Source organism: Dromiciops gliroides, chromosome 6, assembly GCF_019393635.1.
Source record: "Dromiciops gliroides isolate mDroGli1 chromosome 6, mDroGli1.pri, whole genome shotgun sequence".
NCBI classification, from domain to species: domain Eukaryota; kingdom Metazoa; phylum Chordata; class Mammalia; order Microbiotheria; family Microbiotheriidae; genus Dromiciops; species Dromiciops gliroides.
The window spans coordinates 154,182,410-154,199,558 of record NC_057866.1 but is presented as its reverse complement, the minus strand read 5'-3'; the positions used below and the strand labels follow the sequence as shown (position 1 = coordinate 154,199,558).

The 17,149-nt window shown below is 37.4% G+C and overlaps 1 protein-coding gene across 1 annotated transcript in view; it reads left to right on the top strand.

Annotated features, from left to right (window-relative positions):
• MGAT4D (MGAT4 family member D) overlaps positions 1-17,149 on the top strand; it is a 127,816-nt gene that overhangs the window by 100,980 nt on the left and 9,687 nt on the right. Inside the window, exons 8-10 of the mRNA XM_043973134.1 lie at positions 5,682-5,793; positions 12,323-12,453; positions 16,257-16,364. Of these exons, the coding sequence (XP_043829069.1) occupies positions 5,682-5,793; positions 12,323-12,453; positions 16,257-16,364 (351 nt within the window). The remainder of the gene's footprint in view (positions 1-5,681; positions 5,794-12,322; positions 12,454-16,256; positions 16,365-17,149) is intronic.

The window sequence follows — 17,149 nt, the reverse complement described above, 5'->3', positions numbered from 1 at the left end:
GTGTCTGAGGCCAGATTTGAACTCAGTTCCTCTTGAATCCAGATCCCGTGTTTTGTCCACTGAGCCACCTAGCTGCCCCCGCAGTAAGCTTTTTGCTTTTTTTTTTTGGGGGGGGGGCAATGGGGCTTAAGTGACTTGCCCAAGGTCACACAGCTAGTAAGTGTCAAGTGTCTGAGGTCAGATTTGAACTCAGGTCCTTCTGAATCCAGGGCCGGTGCTTTATCCACTGCGCCACCTAGCTGCCCCCGCAGTAAGCTTTTAATAAAGAACTTTCTCTATTAATGCAGGATCATACCTTCTCTTCAAGTTATAGTCTCAGAATTGCTCAGAGGACCTGCTTGGGGGCCACATTCTTGGTGTGTTTGATATGCAGTAGGAATTTGGATCTTCTTAACTATAGAGCTGGCTCTCTATCTAATAATCCATGTTGAATCTTAAATGAAACAAATACTGTGGTCAAATCACTGTCCCTTAACATGTGACAAACTTTTGGGGGTGGGGGGAAGGGGGAGAAAGAAGGTGGTAGGGGAAGTCTGTGGAACCCAAATTAAGAACCCCCTGGTCTAGAGCCTGGTTTCTAGTAGCATAGCTTTTGAGGATCCAGGATCTTAAGGTAGACATTAAAAGCTGTGTTACTGCATAGGGAACTCTAGAATGGGAAGAATGGGTTCAAATGTGACTTCTGATGCTCACCACTTTGGTGAGATTGGGGAAATCACTTCACCTCCATGGTCTCATTTTCCTCATCCATAAAATAAAAAGGGGATGTAGACTAGATGGCCTCTGAGGTCCTTTTGAGCTCCATAATATGATACAGGCAGGATTTTAGTAGCCCTATTTCATTATTAAAGTAATAGCATAGACAATATAGCTGTTTAAATACTTGAGAATTGTTCAAAGAAATGGGAATTATGTAGCAGCACTTCTTTTTTTTTTTTTTTAGTGAGGCAATTGGGGTTAAGTGACTTGCCCAGGGTCACACAGCTAGTAAGTGTGTTAGTAAGAGTCTGAGGCCAGATTTGAACTCAGGTACTCCTGACTCCAGGGCCAGTGCTCTATTCACTGCGCCACCTAGCTGTCCCAGCAGCACTTCTAGTAATAGTGAAGGCCTGTCTACAAATTAGATACCCATCCGTTGAAGAATGGCCAAACATTGTGGAACAGGATTGTCTGTGCCTTCAGAAATGGAAATACTGTGAATTTAGACAAGCTATGAAACACTTACATAAACAAATATAAAGCAAAAGAAGTAGAACCAAGAAGACATCATCCCTAATAACTAAAACATGTTCAAAAGAAACTGAATACTGGGTAAATAAAATTACCAAGCTTGGGCATGGAAAATGTAAACTCTCCTCTTAGTAGAGATCAGGAATGTAGAGGATTATGTAAGTTCCAACATGGTTGGATGTATTATTTGATCTTTCTGAATTTTTTTCCCCTCTAAGTTTTTGCAGTAAGTAATGGTTCCCTGGGGGAGAGGAGGCCCCATTTAGAAATGAGGATCATGGGGCAGCTAGGTGGCACAGTGGATAAAGCACCGGCCCTGGAGTCAGGAGGACCTGAGTTCAAATTCGGCCTCAGACACTTAACACATACTAGCTGTGTGACCCTGGGCAAGTCCCTTGAGCCCAATTGCCTCTCTCCCCCCCCCCCCCCAATAAAATCAGGATCATGTTAAAACAAAATGTCAACAAAAATAAGATTAAAAAAAATAAAAACAACAAAAACAGATATTAGTTATAGGGTATATTTTCCCAAGTGAATACAAATAACATATTCAATTTTTGTTTGCCTAACCACAGGTATTTTGTGGAAGAATAAAATTCAATAGTCTATTAAGTGGTGATTATATGTCACAACTGTGCAAGGTAGTGGGGAAACAAGGAAGAAAAGCCAAAACAGTCCTTGTCCTAAGGGAGCTTACTTTCTAAGGGGGAAGACAACACTCATAGAATTAAATAGAAACTATATCTATATCTCTCCCTGTGTGTACATACATACCCACAAAGTAACTTTAGAGGGAATCAGTTTTAGCAAAGGTCATTATGGCCAATTGTTTGGCTAGTTAGAGAGGGAATTCTTGTTTACACATGATTTGGGCTAGATGACCTCTGAGTTCCTTTCCAATGCTTAGATCTTACTGTAAGCTCCCTGAAGGCAGGGACCATGTGTTATATCACTAAATGTGTTTTTGCAAAAGTGCATTGGAACTAGTATTCCTTTAGTAAATATTTTTTTAACCATTAAATTAATGAACTGAGATAGACAAAAAAATATGTAAGCTGGTTTTGTGTATTTTTGTTATCAAGGGTGTGTGTGTGTGTGTGTGCGTGCGCGCGCACGCGCGCCGTGTGTACACACAGTAAATAGTAAATAGGAAAGGGCAAAATCACTCCCCTGTCTCCATTGTCTCATGCTCAATATAGAGACCTTGGCCACAAATACTGCATCCGGGATGTATATAGAGGAACCCAAGGATGAAGCTAGAAAAGGCTCAAGGCAGAGAAGCTGGCCATGGATCCCTCTCTCCTGCATATCTGAGACAGATAGAGAGATGGAGACAGAGAAGAGAAAGAAAATGATTTAGAGTAAAAAAAAATAAAAAAGTTTGACTTCTTCCTCTGCCACTTTCAACATGTGTGAACTTTTACAAATCCTGTTAAAAATGTTCTCTCTTCAGAATAGGGTAATATAAATAGGCTGTACCAGGTAGAATTAGATTGTATGAATTTCCTCTTGCAGAATACTAAAAACTGAAAATCTTTATTTTCAGGACTATTAACATGTCATTGAACTGAATTCTGAAGTGCTGCACTAGGCTCACAGAAAGTGTGTTAGAGCTTTAAAAAAAAATGACCCATAAAATAAATTTATGAGCTAACATTTTGTCTGTCCCCCAAACACCTCCAATGATATGTTTGGACTAATAGGTTGCAAGTATGGAGACATTATATTTATGAGCAGTGTTTTAATTTCTAATATAAATATTGGATCAACAGTTAAATTTTACTCAGAAATTGAGAAAATAACACATTATAAATGAAAATCTACTAGGGGAAAAAAGGAAATGGCTTTTTTGTTCAGTATACTGAGACTGTACTTTGCTGATACTTTTAAGAGCTTCCCCCCTAAACCTTCCCCTCCCCCCTACTTCAAAGGAAAACTTCCTCAGCAGAGTTGTGAAGAAATGAGGAAATGGTTAGCAGCTGTGAGCTGGAAGGAAGACAAGGCCTCCTGATGCTTTTGACCACTAGCAATCAGTTGTGGAACTGCTAGATCATTGAACGCAGCCATTAATCCTGGTTGTATTGCATTGACAAATGGAGTTCCTCTTTCTGGGCTTTCATTTCTCCATCCCACGAAATCCTACAAAATCCAATGATTGTGGTAGTAGGCTGTAAGGTTTTATCCATAATCCCACACACCACCTCGCCACCATTACCACCACTAAACTTGTCTCTTTGTGTACATTTAGAAGGAGTTCTTTTATAGGTCTCCCTATTTTCACTGTGTTGCTGCTGTCTTTGATAGCTGCATTCTGAGGTGGTGCTCTTTGGAACACATTCAGCTCCCTCTTGCATTTTCTGGTGGGCATAGAATAGTCTTGTGTTATTAGAATTTCCTTTCCTTTTCATTCGAAGGTCCTTTCCCTGGTCATTTGCAGAATTTGTTGTTTCTGAGTTGAAATGGTAAATTTAAGACACTGTGTCTTGGCATCGACAGCCTTGTTTTTTGCTTTGGTTTTGTTTTGTTTTCTGAAAGTGATCTATGAATTCATTCAAATGGTATTTCCTTTTTTGTGTTCAGGAGTTTGGGACTTGAACTATTTCTTACATTATAATATTCAGAATTTTTTTTTTACTTCTGAGAGACTTCTAATCCTCAGGTTGTCTCTATACATCCTATCTTTGAGATTACTATGTTTTATTTAAATGGAGAGCATGTTTTCCTTTGGTGTTACTACCTTTTCATTTCTCTTCTTTGTATTTATATTTCTAATGAGTTGTCATCTCTTTTGTTTCTTTGGTGAGACTTGCCATTGTAGATTCAAGTTTTTGATTCTGCCAATTATTTCTGCTATGTATGCCATAAAATTCTGTTCTCCTAATTTTCATTTCTCCTTTAAAACACTCAGGAACAGTGTGTTGTGGTTCCTTTTTCTCCTCAAATTCCAAATTCTCTCACATCAAATGTGGAGTCATTTTCTTTTGTTTTACAGTATTTATTTTTATGTTTGTTATATCTGGAATTTTGTCTGGGGTCAGTGTAATCTCCATTGATTTATCTGTTTATGTCTGCTTAAGGTCTTTGCATTTTCATCCTCCTAAAATCTTTAGTAATTGTGATCTTTTCTCTCATCTCTTTCCCCCACCCTCACCCCCACCCCCACTCACTTTCTGACTGTTTACCTCTTACGGAGGTTTGGGGGGGGGCGCTGGATCTCAAAGTGTCCCAGCCTCTTTTCAAACTTGGTAATTCAAGGTGCCCCAACCAAGGTTTCTGTCCCAATGACCTTTGGACCAACAGAATTATCCCCAGCTGAATGCTAGGCTTTCTCTCAGGCTTAGTGGAGTGAGGAGGAAGTGTGGAACCACTTCCTCCTATTATCCTTCCCTATTCCCTCTATTTCTTCACTTTGCTGCAGAAAGTGACACTTTTTTTTGGCCAGTCTATGGGTTGGGTTGGCTAGTGCATCCTTGTGACTGGTAACATGGTGGACATTGAGTGGAGGAGGTGCTGAGTGATCTCAAGGTAGGCATTAGTTCATGAAGTTGTTGTTTTTTAATTTTCTTTTTGAGTTTTTAATGTCCTAAACAAGGGAGGTAGTTAAAGTTGCTTTATCTTTGGTGCATAATTTCTCTTTTGGTGAGGTTTGAGAGGTCATGAAGATCAGAGATACTTGTTGGTCACATAGAGTTGGAAGTGACCTTAGAAATCTAGCTCCCTCATTTTTACAGGTAACGAAATTAAAAGATATTTAATGACTTCCCCAAGGTTTTGCAATATATATCTCAGGTAGAATTTGAATGCTTTTCTCCCTAACTCCAAATCCAGTGCTATATCCAGCATACCATGCTGTCTAGGCATTTTCTATCCCATCATGAGTTCTCTTAGCCTCTATCCCAGTTAGTAAAGTTCCATTTCTGCCCTTGAGGCTCCAGTCATGGAGGTCTAAACCCCCTTGAGGGTGTTTTATGAGTCTCCCTGCCAAAGACAAAAACAGCTGTGGTGAAATCACCCAGTTCAGTTCCATTATTCCTCTATCAAAAATATTTAGCAACCACACTACTTGAATGAACCTGAGACATTTGAAAATATCTAACATAAATAATATCAGTATACTTCAGCAATGCAATTTAACACATGGTATTCCATTACTAGAAATATAAGGATGCAAATGAAAATAAGTGTCTCTGAATGAAAGCAAAGTAGAACAATGATGGGGGGGTGGGGTGGAGGGAAGAGTAATTTACTTTATCTACTTTCACTCCTAGAAAATAAATTCACAGTTCTTTAGGTGAGTGAAAGTAAAACTAATAGCATTCCTTCATCAGATTGTCTTCTCATTTTGGTCCTGTGAAAGCAAGTGATTGCATTTTAGACTGAAATTAATTTTATTTATTTATCACATGGAAAAAAGGACTAATGCCATTTGGTTATTACTTTTTTTTTTCCAGCTAGAAGATGATATCATAGCCAAACCAAAGTACTTTACGGCCGTTAAGCATTTTGCACTTAGTCAAACCTCTGATTGGCTTGTGCTTGAATTTTCAAAGCTTGGGTTTATTGGTAAGTAATTTTCCTGTTTTGTTGGAGCCAAGATTTTAGGTCGTCATTTTTAATAGCCATTAATTATGAGAGTTCTTAAGAATTTACAAAGGGATATAACTAGAAATAGTTTCAATAAAATTGATTATTTTAACAGGACCTTCTAAAATTGGTATTCCAAATAATACTAATATACCTAGATTTTTTTTTTTTTGAGGAAGAAAACTGTGCCATGTCTAAAGAGATTTAATTTCATCTCACCCACTCACAAAACTCCAAAATAGTAGTGATTTACTTTAGACAGATATATTCCTGAAAATGTTAAAGGAAAAATTCCTTCTATTAAGCCCTATTTTCCAAACAGCGTCCACCATAATAAAAATAAGAGCCAATTTTTATAGAGTGTGGTATGGTTTGTAAGATGTTACTTTACATTATTTCATTTGTTCCTTTTTTTTTTTTAATACATGAGTAGACATGCAAAACATCTCCACGTTAGCGAGGTTATGAAAGAAAACAGACAAAAACAAAACTTCAGATTAAGGAACTATCAAAAAAATTATGCTTCATTCTGTTTTCAGATACCATCAGTTCTTTCTCTGTAAATGGATTCCAATTTTCATAAGTCCTTCATAGTTATCTTGGATCATTGCATTGCTGAAAATAACCAAGTCATTCATAGCAGATCATCTTACAATATTGCTGTTATTTTGTATAAAGTACATTTCACATTAACTCATGTAGGTCTTTTCAGGTTTTTTTGATAGCATCCTGCTCAACATTTTTTTTTTTTGGTTTGTTTTTGTTTTTTTGCGGGGCAGTAAGGGTTAAGTGGCTTGCCCAGGGTCACATAGCTAGTAAGTGTCAAGTGTCTGAGGCCGGATTTGAGCTCAGGTCCCCTGAATTCAGGGCTGGTGCTTTATCCACTGCGCCACCTAGCTGCCTCAACATTTTTTTTTAATAGTAAACTACATTTATATAGGATGGATTGATGATGAGAATTGATTGATGATGGCAAAACATATGGTACTTACTTTGCTGGGCTGTTGCGAAGAAAATTCTTTGTCAAGTTTAAGGTACTATATATATGAAAGCTATCTGTTACTGTTGCAATAATCAACGTCATGGGTTTATTGTAAGGAAATATCTCTTTAAAGCACTATATAAATGTAGTTTACTATTAAAAAAAAAAGACGAGCAGGATGCTATTAGAAAAACCTCAAAAGACCTACATGAGCTGATACAAAGTGAAATGTACTGTATGAAAAATAACAGCAATATTGTAAGATGATCTGCTGTGAATGATTTGCTTATTTTTACCAATGCAATGATTCAAGACAACTCCGAAGGTCTTATGAAAAGTGCAATCCATCTATAGAGAGAGAACTGATGGTGTCTGAATAAAGATTGAAGCATACCTTTTTTTTGTTAGATACTTTATTGGAAACAAAATAAAATGATGAGTAGGATGCTATCATTTGGTCCTTCTAACCACTCTTTGAGGTAGAAAGTATAATTATCTCTATTTTATATATGAGCAAACTGAGGCTCTTCCTTAACAGAGAGTCCAGGACTCTATCTACTACATCACCTAACTGTGAAACACTGAGAATCATAATAAATGCCGGCTCAATTTAGTTTATATTAGGGAAGTGAGGGGAATCAAAGGAAGGAACAGAACTGTTATTCAAAAGGAAGGGGAGGTAACATGACAGGAAAAAAAAAAGAGGTAATGGGGGCAGCTAGGTGGCACAGTAGATAAAGCACTTGCTCTGGACAAGTCACCTTGACCCTGAGCAAGTCACTTAACCCTTAACCCCCATTGCCCAATGGAAAAAAAAAGAGGTAGGACTGACTATTTGACTGTTGTCTTCTATTTTCTCTGTTTTGGATGACCTTTGGACTAGAATAGACCAAAACCAAAACAAAAGACCAGGAGGAAGTTGAAACCAAAGGAAACTAAATAGGTCTAGATAACCTTGATGAGGTCAAGTCAGTAAACCTAGATAGACCATACATATTTCAACAATATGGAAAGAATTGGGAAATGTAATCCTGGTTACTTCTAGGATAAAGTACAACTCCTCATCCTGGCGTTTCTCATGTACCAGGCAAACTGGCTTCTTAGCTCTTCCTTGACTTCAACTTACCCTCTCCTGTTTTCATGCCTTTGTATATGGAAGTTGCCTTCCATTACTGGAACTTAGACTTCAGTCATTTCCTCCTCTTATAATCCTTTACTTCCTTCAGGGTTCAGCTTTAATGTCAGCAATTATTATTGTTTAGGCAAACCTTCCCTGATTTCACAATTATTACTGTTCTTTCCTTCTTGAAATAATACAAAAGTATTTACTTTTCTGACCTTGAGAGGCAACATGGCATAGTGGATAGGGAACTGGCCTTGGAGGCAGAAGATCTGAGTTCAGATTCCTGCCTGTGACATAACTATCTGTGTGACTGTGGGAGAGACTCTTAACCTGTCAATACTCTAGGCAAATCTCAAAGACTCCTCATTTGTTGTTGTTTTTTTAATATTTTTTCTTAAATATTGAGTTCCAAATTATTTCCCTCCCTCTAGCCCCTTCTCCACCCATTGAGAAAGCAAGCAATATGATACTCATATGTGTGAAGTCATGCACATAATATTTACTTATTAGCCTTGATGCAAGAAAAAGAAAGAAAGGAGAAAAAAGGTTCAGTCTGCACCTGGAGTTTATCAGTTCTCTCCCTGCCAGTGGGTAGCATTGTTTTTCATCATGAGTCCTTTGGAATTGTAATAGATTGTTGTGTTGATTAGAGTAGCTGAGTCTTTCTTTTTTTCTTTTTTTTTTTTTGTAGCTCTTTCACAATTGATTGTCCTTACAAAATTGCTGATACTGTGTAGTGTTCTCTTGGTTCTGCTCACTTCATTCTGCATCAGTTCACATAAATCTTCCCAGGTTTTTCTGAAATGACCCTGCTCATCATTTGTTATATTACAGTAGTATTTCATTACAATCACAACTTGTTTATTCATTCCCCAATTGACAGACATCCCTTGATTTCTAGTTTTTTGCCATCACAAAAAGAGTTGCTATAAATATTTTTGTGCAAATAGGTCCTTTCCCTTTCTCTTTGACCTCAATGACTTCTATGTTATAGAGAAGGTGTAAAACTGCATTTGTGGAATAGGGATTTTCTTCAGTCAGTGAAATCTGTCTCTGTGTATATATTTTATCATTAGGGTGCAGGGACTCTTGTTTTGTTTTTGCAGGTCCATGAGGGTGAAGTGACTTGTCAAGAGTCACACAGCTAGTAAGTGTCAAGTGTCTAAGGCTGGATTTGAATTCAGATGGTCCTCCTGAATCCAGAGCCAGTGCTTTATCCACTGCCCCCAGACTCTTGTTTTATCCATCTTTGTATTCCCAATACCTACTAAGTGCTTAACAAATTTTGACTGAAATGAATTGAATTGAATGCAATTGCTGACCTGTATCATTGAATGGGAAAGAATAATACAAGCCTGGAGAAGAGAAAATGTTCTGAATTTAAAAAAAAAAAAAAAGGATGTGAGGAGAGAATATAGTATATAATCCATATTCCACTGAGCTTAACTTTGATTCCTGATAAAGGGAATGTGTGTGTGTGTATGTATATATACATGTATATACACACACCTGAGTATCACACATTTTTATAGTAATGGATTAGATGATGCCTCTGTTGGCCAACACAACCTTAACAAGGATAGAAGTCTGCCATGAGGCTACAAGGACACAATTACCTTGCTGTTGAGTCTGTGAACTGAAGCTGCATCTGTTGGGAAAATAGTCTGATGATTATTAACCACACACTGCTTTTACCCATGATTTTATATAAAAACTTATACCCCTAAGGATGTTTTTTTTCTTTTTCTTTTTTTTTTTTTGGCAGGGCAGTGAGGGTTAAGTGACTTGCCCAAGATCACACAGCTAATGAGTGTCAAGTGTCTGAGGCCGGATTTGAACTCAGGTCCTCCTAAATCCAGGGCTGGTGCTATATCCATTGCGCCATCTAGCTGCCCCTGACCAATTCTTCATTCTTGAGATAGAGCCCAAGTGGGAATAACAAATATGAAGAAAATAAAGGACTATGGGACAGGTTTCAGAAAGTGGTGAAGAAGAGATCACAACAGTATGTACACTTACCTATGACAGCTATATAAAAATATGATGAAAGCAAGAAATTCAGTAAACATTCAGCACGTACTTTATTTTAAAGTACCTTCTATGTGTCAGGGACTGTGCAGGAAACAGAAAGATAAAAATGAAACTATCTATTCCTTCAAAAAGTTATAGAAGTCCTATCTCATGTACAGAGAACAGGAGATCAGCAAGAGGACCCAGAAATAAATATTATTTTTTAAAAGTTGCAGACCTCAAGCCACTATATATAAATGCTAGCTTTTAAAAAATTTTAATATTTAAATATTGCAACAATTTTGTATTTCACTAAAAATAAATCATCATGGCAAAGAATTGGAAATTGAGAGGGGATGCCCATCAATTGGGGAATGGCTAAACAAGTTGTGGTATATGAATGGAATATTATTGTGCTGTAAGAAAAGATAAGCAGGTGGATTTCAGGAAAGACCTGGAAAGACTTACATGAATTGATGTTGAGTGAAAATAAGTAGAACCAAGAGGACATTGTACACAGTATCAACAATATTGTGTGATCATCAGCTGTGATAGACTTAGCTCTTCTCAGCAATACAATGATCCAAGACAATGCCAAAAAACTCAGGAAGGGAAAAATACTCTCCACACATAGAAAAAAAAGAACTATGGAATCTGAATGCAGATTGAAGAATACTATTTTCATTTTTGTTGTTGTTTTTGTTGTTGTTTATTTATTGTGTTTTTAAAATTTTTTTTTGTCTGATTCTTTTACAACATGACTAATGTGGAAATGTTTAACATGATTGTTATATATAGTCTATATCAGAGTGCCAGCTGGCTTGGGGAACGGGAAGGGAAAGAGAGGGTGGGAGAAAAATTTGGAACTCAAAATCTTACAAAAGTGAATATTAAAAACTATCTTTATATGTCATTTGAAGAAAAATAAAGGTCTGATAAAAATGAAAAAAATATATAATTCATCAAATTAAAATCTAGTCTAAAAATATGCTATAATATTAGAGACCTGGCAATATTACTGTGTACCTTAATTTGCTTCACTCACATGTTATTCTCATTACAGAGGTAGCTATATCTTTTACTCAGATAGTTTTTATTGATCATATGAATGCAATTAAGAATGCATGTATTTATGTATTTCTTTTTTTTTCCTTTTTTTTTGGCCAGGCAATGAGGGTTAAATGACTTGCCCAGGGTCAAGTGGCTGAGGCCAGATTTGAACTGAGGTCCTCCTGAATCCAGGGCCAGTGCTTTATCCACTGTGCCACCTAGCTGCCCCCATGCATGTATTTCTTAAGTACCTCCTATGTACCAAATATTGTATTAGGTGTTAGAGATACAAAAACAAAAACCAGTCCCTGTTCTCAAGACACTTGCATCCTCTCCACTGTTACCCTTCCCCTTGATATGAGGAAGGGAATCCCTTTAGGGGATCTGTGAGAGGCCATGGATGAACAGGTCTGGATATTTTGTGATTTGCATATCAGTGTGGTCAAAGATCCAAGTAAGCATCTTAATAACTACCTAAAATGAGGAACTGAGATTTCAATTCTATGAAGGCTTTAGTCCTATTTTCGAGAAGTTACTCTCTCTCTTGCAAACTCATCAAGCAGTGGTCTCAGAGGAGAGTTTCTCAACCCTGAGGGGGGAAGCAAGTGAGATGGTTCTAGAGGTGGAAGGAATCTTCAAGATCAATCTTCTAGGGGCAGCTAGGTGGCACAGTGGCAAGAGCACCGGCCCTGGAGTCAGAAGGACCCGAGTTCAAATTTGGTCTCAGACTCTTGACACTTACTAGCTGTGTCACTTAACCCCAGTTGCCTCACCCCAAAAAGATAAATCTTATAGAAAATACTCTCTTTACTCAGATGAGGATATTTGAGGCCCAGACAGGTGAATCCATTTATCCAAGTTTGTAGAGCATTTTTGAGATTTAGTCCAAAGGTCTTTTTTGGTCATTCTCTTTAACTTCACTACAACTGGATCTATACTAACCTCAGGCTGCCTTAACTTTATATTTAAGGAGTCCTTTAAAAATGTATACATTTAGGACATTTCTCATTGCCATCATGATGAAGAATTATCTATGGCTTCCTTCCAATCTCATCACAACCATCGCCTCTTGCATGAAGCTGCTCTCAATCCTCCTAGCTTTTCCTGCCTCCCCTCCCCCCCCCAAATTCTCTTTTAGTTCTTGGTATATATGTTCTATTAAATTATCTGTGCTCATTGCTCCAGTAAAATGTAAGTGCCTCTTGAGGACAGGAGATTTCATTTTTGTTTATGTACTCCTAACTTAGTGGAAGTGAATAATAAATACTTATTAATTGATATTTACATGCTATATATGTGATATGTATATTTTATATGCTTAATTGGATTATTTTTCCCCCCAGGAAAGCTGTTTAAAACCAATGACTTACCTTTGATAGTGCAATTTTTAATAATGTTCTACAAAGATAAACCCATAGATTGGCTTTTGGATCATTTATTCTATGTGAAAATATGTCATCCAGAAAAAGATAACGTGAGTATTTCTTTGTTTTATAGAAGACCAAGTATGTATTGACAAAATAAGGGGACACTATGGAGCTATGAAAATGTCACTAGTCATGTTCAATGCCTTACTGAAATGGAAATTGATAGCATTGACAAGAGGCTTTGCCTGATTCTCTTGGTTGTTGGTGTCTCCCACCCCACCCTCCTGGACTCCCAAATTACTTTGTAAATATTTATATTAATCTACTTGTGTAAACATTTATCCACCTTGTAAATTGTAAGCCTCCTTAGGACAGGGATTATTCTTCTTTCATCTTTGTAGTCTCATTGCCAGCACTATGCCTTTCATGATGTGGTACCTAGGATAAGGCTAGGGACTAAGCCCATTATTTAACTGGTATAGGGAACTCCTGGATGAGAAGACCTAATGTTGATAAAAGTCATTTCCTTCTTTGCAACTTAGAATTTCAGAGAGTCTCCTAGGTCCCTGAGACATTAGGTGCCTTTGTCAGTCAGCACCTGACATTACCAGTAAGCCCTCAAGGCAGAACTTGAACCCAGTTATTCTATAAGAAATTCAATTGTGAGATTCTTTCAACTCAGTCTCTTCTGTTCTGCTCCAGTTTCCATAGATACCTGGTTTGTGATGTAAAGAAACGATTTAGAGTCAGAGGTGGTTGTTTTTGTTCTGTTGTTTTTTTAGTCTTGTCTAACTCTTTGTGACCCCATTTCGGTTTTCTTGGCAGAGATATTGGAGTGGTTTGCCATTCCCTTCTCCAGCTTATTTTATAAATGAGGAAACTGAGACAAACAGGGTGAAGTGACTTGCCCAGGGTCACACAGCTAGTAGGTGTCTGAGGCTGGATTTGACCTCAGGAAGATGAGTCTTCCTGATTCCAGGCCCAGAGCTCTAGTCACTGAATCAGAGCACCAGGGTTCAAATCCCATCTTTGCAACTTACTGAAAGGCTGAAGTCACTTTTCCTTAGGCCTCAGTTTACTCATTTAACTCCTCTGTAGGAAGCAGGGGTTGGAATGGATGACATCTAAGATTCTTTATAACTCCAAATCCATAAACTTCAATTCTTACAAAAATAGAATCGACTTGCTTTCTGGAAAATGTTAACACTCTAGCATTAACTGGGAAAAAAATAGGAGAACACTACCAAGTTCATAAGCTTGAGAGCTGGAAAGGGAGCTTCCTTCCTAGAGTCCAGCCCCTCAACATTCACCCATCCCCCTTCACACTCTCCTACCCCATGATGCTTTTGATCATTATTAATCTATCAAGTTAGTAATCCGGTAAATCAGAAAGTCAGCTCTTTGAGAGTACAAGCTTCATTTCTTGTCTTTGTATTCCCAGAAGCCAGAACAGCACCTGGCACATCCTAGTCATTTAATAAATGTTTGTTGACTGATTCAGAGATTTGGGCTTGTACCATTCCTAAATCCTAACATTGTCTAAAAATGTCACTAAAGAAAAAGCCTCTCTTCCACATTTCCTTCCCTGCCCTCATTTTCCCCACTCTGAGTACTTGCCCAAGGATGAAGGTATGAGAGAGAGAGAGAGAGAGAGAGAGAGGTGTCTTAACATGAACCTTGAAAATTGATTACAATATTCATGTTCAGAAGTGAAGTGGGACAGCAGAGGACACCTTACTGTGTTAAAAGGAATTCCATTTTTTCAAAGTTAAAACAGGTGAAGGGGGCAGCTAGGTGGAGCAGTGGATAAAGCATTGGCCCTGGATTCAGGAGGACCTGAGTTCAAATCCAGCCTCAGACACTTGACACTTACTAGCTGTGTGACCCTGGGCAAGTCACTTAACCCTTATTGCCCCACCAAACAAACAAAAACAAAACAGGTGAAGCCTGTGGACAGGCTGTGGTGTTGATCCACTCACTGCATGAAAAAAGAAACTCTAGATAAAAGGTTTTTGTAGAACCTAATAGAACCATGACATATTTTTTCAGCTGCAACTTTAACACAAGGCCATTCAAAAAAGGAAGAACGAAACCCCATGGAGTTATTAGGGAAATGAGGAAAGAGCAGGAATTATATATTATAATATTCTGTTATTTACTGAAATTAAATAACTACTTATTATGAATGACTTTATTTTAGATGAGTAAGCTAACAGCTTTCTTTTGTAGTTCAGTTTTGCTCATCCCTTTTATTTGTATCTAATGAAACAAGTGAAGTCTTAGAACCTGTCTAAAGATACTGGATTGTTTTAGACTGTTTTCTCATGTTTTTCCTCCATGAGAGAAGTTACAATTCCATGGTTGCTACATACAGAATTTTAACCCTTACTCAGAGTTACTCAGTGTTTACTTGCTTATATGAATTGTTATAGAAGCATTATGGTTTTGGGCAGGAGTGCGAGCAGACAGAACATATTGTAATTGGGAAATATTTACCAGAATAAATAAAAATCCAGTAAAATATAAATAAATGTAATATATGATTTTTAAGTCCGTATGTGGCCATCGGGGATCCTTGTGTTATGGTTTAGTAGTTCCCATTTCCAGTTGACTTTAGTACCATTGGTATAGGGGATAAAGGGCTGAACTGAGAGCCAGAAAGAGCAGCCTTCAAATCCCCACTCTGACATTTAATGACCTGTAGGATTCAGCATAGGTCCCTTCATCTCTCAGAGAAATGGCCACTCTGTAATACTTCTCGACTTAAGTTAAATGTAGCTGCATTTGGTGACACTGAGTTCCAACATATGTACAATCCCATTTACTGCCTGCCAAGAAGTTCTGAGACCTGAGTCCCCCCGGGGCAGGTCTTAACCTTCCTCAACTTTAGTTTCATCCTCCTTAAAAGAGGGTTCACAATTCCTATACTGTGAACCTCTTAGGATTGTCTTTTAAGACCAGAGGAAACAATGAATGTGTGTTTTGTAAACTAAAATAGCATTTAAATAATGATAGTAGTATTATTAAAATAAGTATAACTGAATTCCAGCATAGGGCATTCCAATATTACAAGGAAGCAAGCAATAAGCCACTTAATAAACATTGACTATGTATCAGGTGGAACAGCTAGATGGCCCAGTGGATAGAGTGCCAGTCTTGGAGTGAGGAAGACTCATTTCCCTAAGTTCAAATCTGACTTCAGATACTTACTAACTCTGTGACCCTGGAAAAATCATTTCACTGTGTTTGCCTCAGTTTCCCCATCTGTAAAATGAGCTGGAGAATGAAATGGTAAACCACTTAAATATTTCTACCAAGAAAACCCCAAATGGTGTCACTTAGAGTAGGACATGATTGAAACGCCTGAACAACAACAACAAAAATTTGCTATTAAAAGTATGTTGAATATAATTTAAATTTTCTCTGACCATTCAAAGCAATGGCATGGGGTTATCTTCGCATGCCTCAAGTATCCTTTAATGATCAATTAGTTGATAAGTATTTATTAATGTCTACTGTGTGCCACGCACTCTGCCAAGTAGTAGAGATTCCAAAAAAGGTAAAAGACAGTCTTTGTCCCCAAGGAGCTCATAGTATAATGGAAGAAATAACATGCAAAAAGTAAAAATTATTCCATATGTACTTAAGTACACAGGGCCAGCCAGGGAATGCTGGCTACTAGAATTCTGCATAGCAGAGAACTTCGGGGTATTAGCTTAGCTTAGACATTTTGATCATACAGCTTTTCTCTAAAAAGATACCCATCCTTCACTAATCAAAGAAATTTAAATTAAAATTACATATTGGCAAATTACTCAAATCTTTCTACAAATATTTAAAGTTCTGGAAGGAAATGAAATTAGTTGAATATTTTTATTTTCATTTGAAATGATTTCTCTTCTTCTCCTAGCGTGACTGCGAGAAGCAAAAACAGAAACTACGCATTCCACATAAACCTTCTCTCTTTCAACACATGGGAAAGTATTCATCATTGCCTGGAAAAATACAGAACTTGAAAGTAAGATAATTTCAATTTAAAAGCAGTCCCATCATTTTTTCTCACTTTTTTTTTTTTATTAAATATCAGATCACTTTGTTTTAAAGCCTAGGAGTAAAACGAACCTTGGGCTTGGGGTCAGAAGAAGTTAGTAGCTCTATGACTGGCCTTTGAGCCTCTGTTTGCTTATGTGTAAAAAGGAGATGTTATTATTTGCACTCTCTACCTCACAGATTTGTTGTAAAGTGTATTATATCAGTCTTATAGCTTGATATAAATGTGAGTTTCATTTCACCATTGAAGTGTATTCAGGAAGTTGACCCATTTACTAGGTCATTCTTAACAGATGGAGATACTGGACATGAACTGGTCTTTATGCATATATGGTGGAATGAGTCAAATTAAGGAGACATTTCATAAACAAAAACTGAAATAATGTTTTCAAGAACTGTAATGGGCAGCTAGGTGGTGCAGTGGATAAAGCACCAGCCCTGGATTCAGGAGGACCTGAGTTCAAATCTGGCTTCAGACACTTGACGCTTACTAGTTGTGTGACCTTGGGCAAGTCACTCAACCCTCATTGCCCCACAGAAAAAAAGAACTGTAATAAGTTTATATGTGATAGCACAAATACCACAGATAATAAGTACATGGTAGAGTTGCAGTTTCATGTGCAAATTACCTTATTGTACGGTTTTATGGAAATGCTTGTTTCATTCCCTGAACTGAAAATAAAATAAATTTATGTAATAATAATAATAATAAAAATAAAATAACAGAATAATAAAAGTAAAAGCCATCAACTT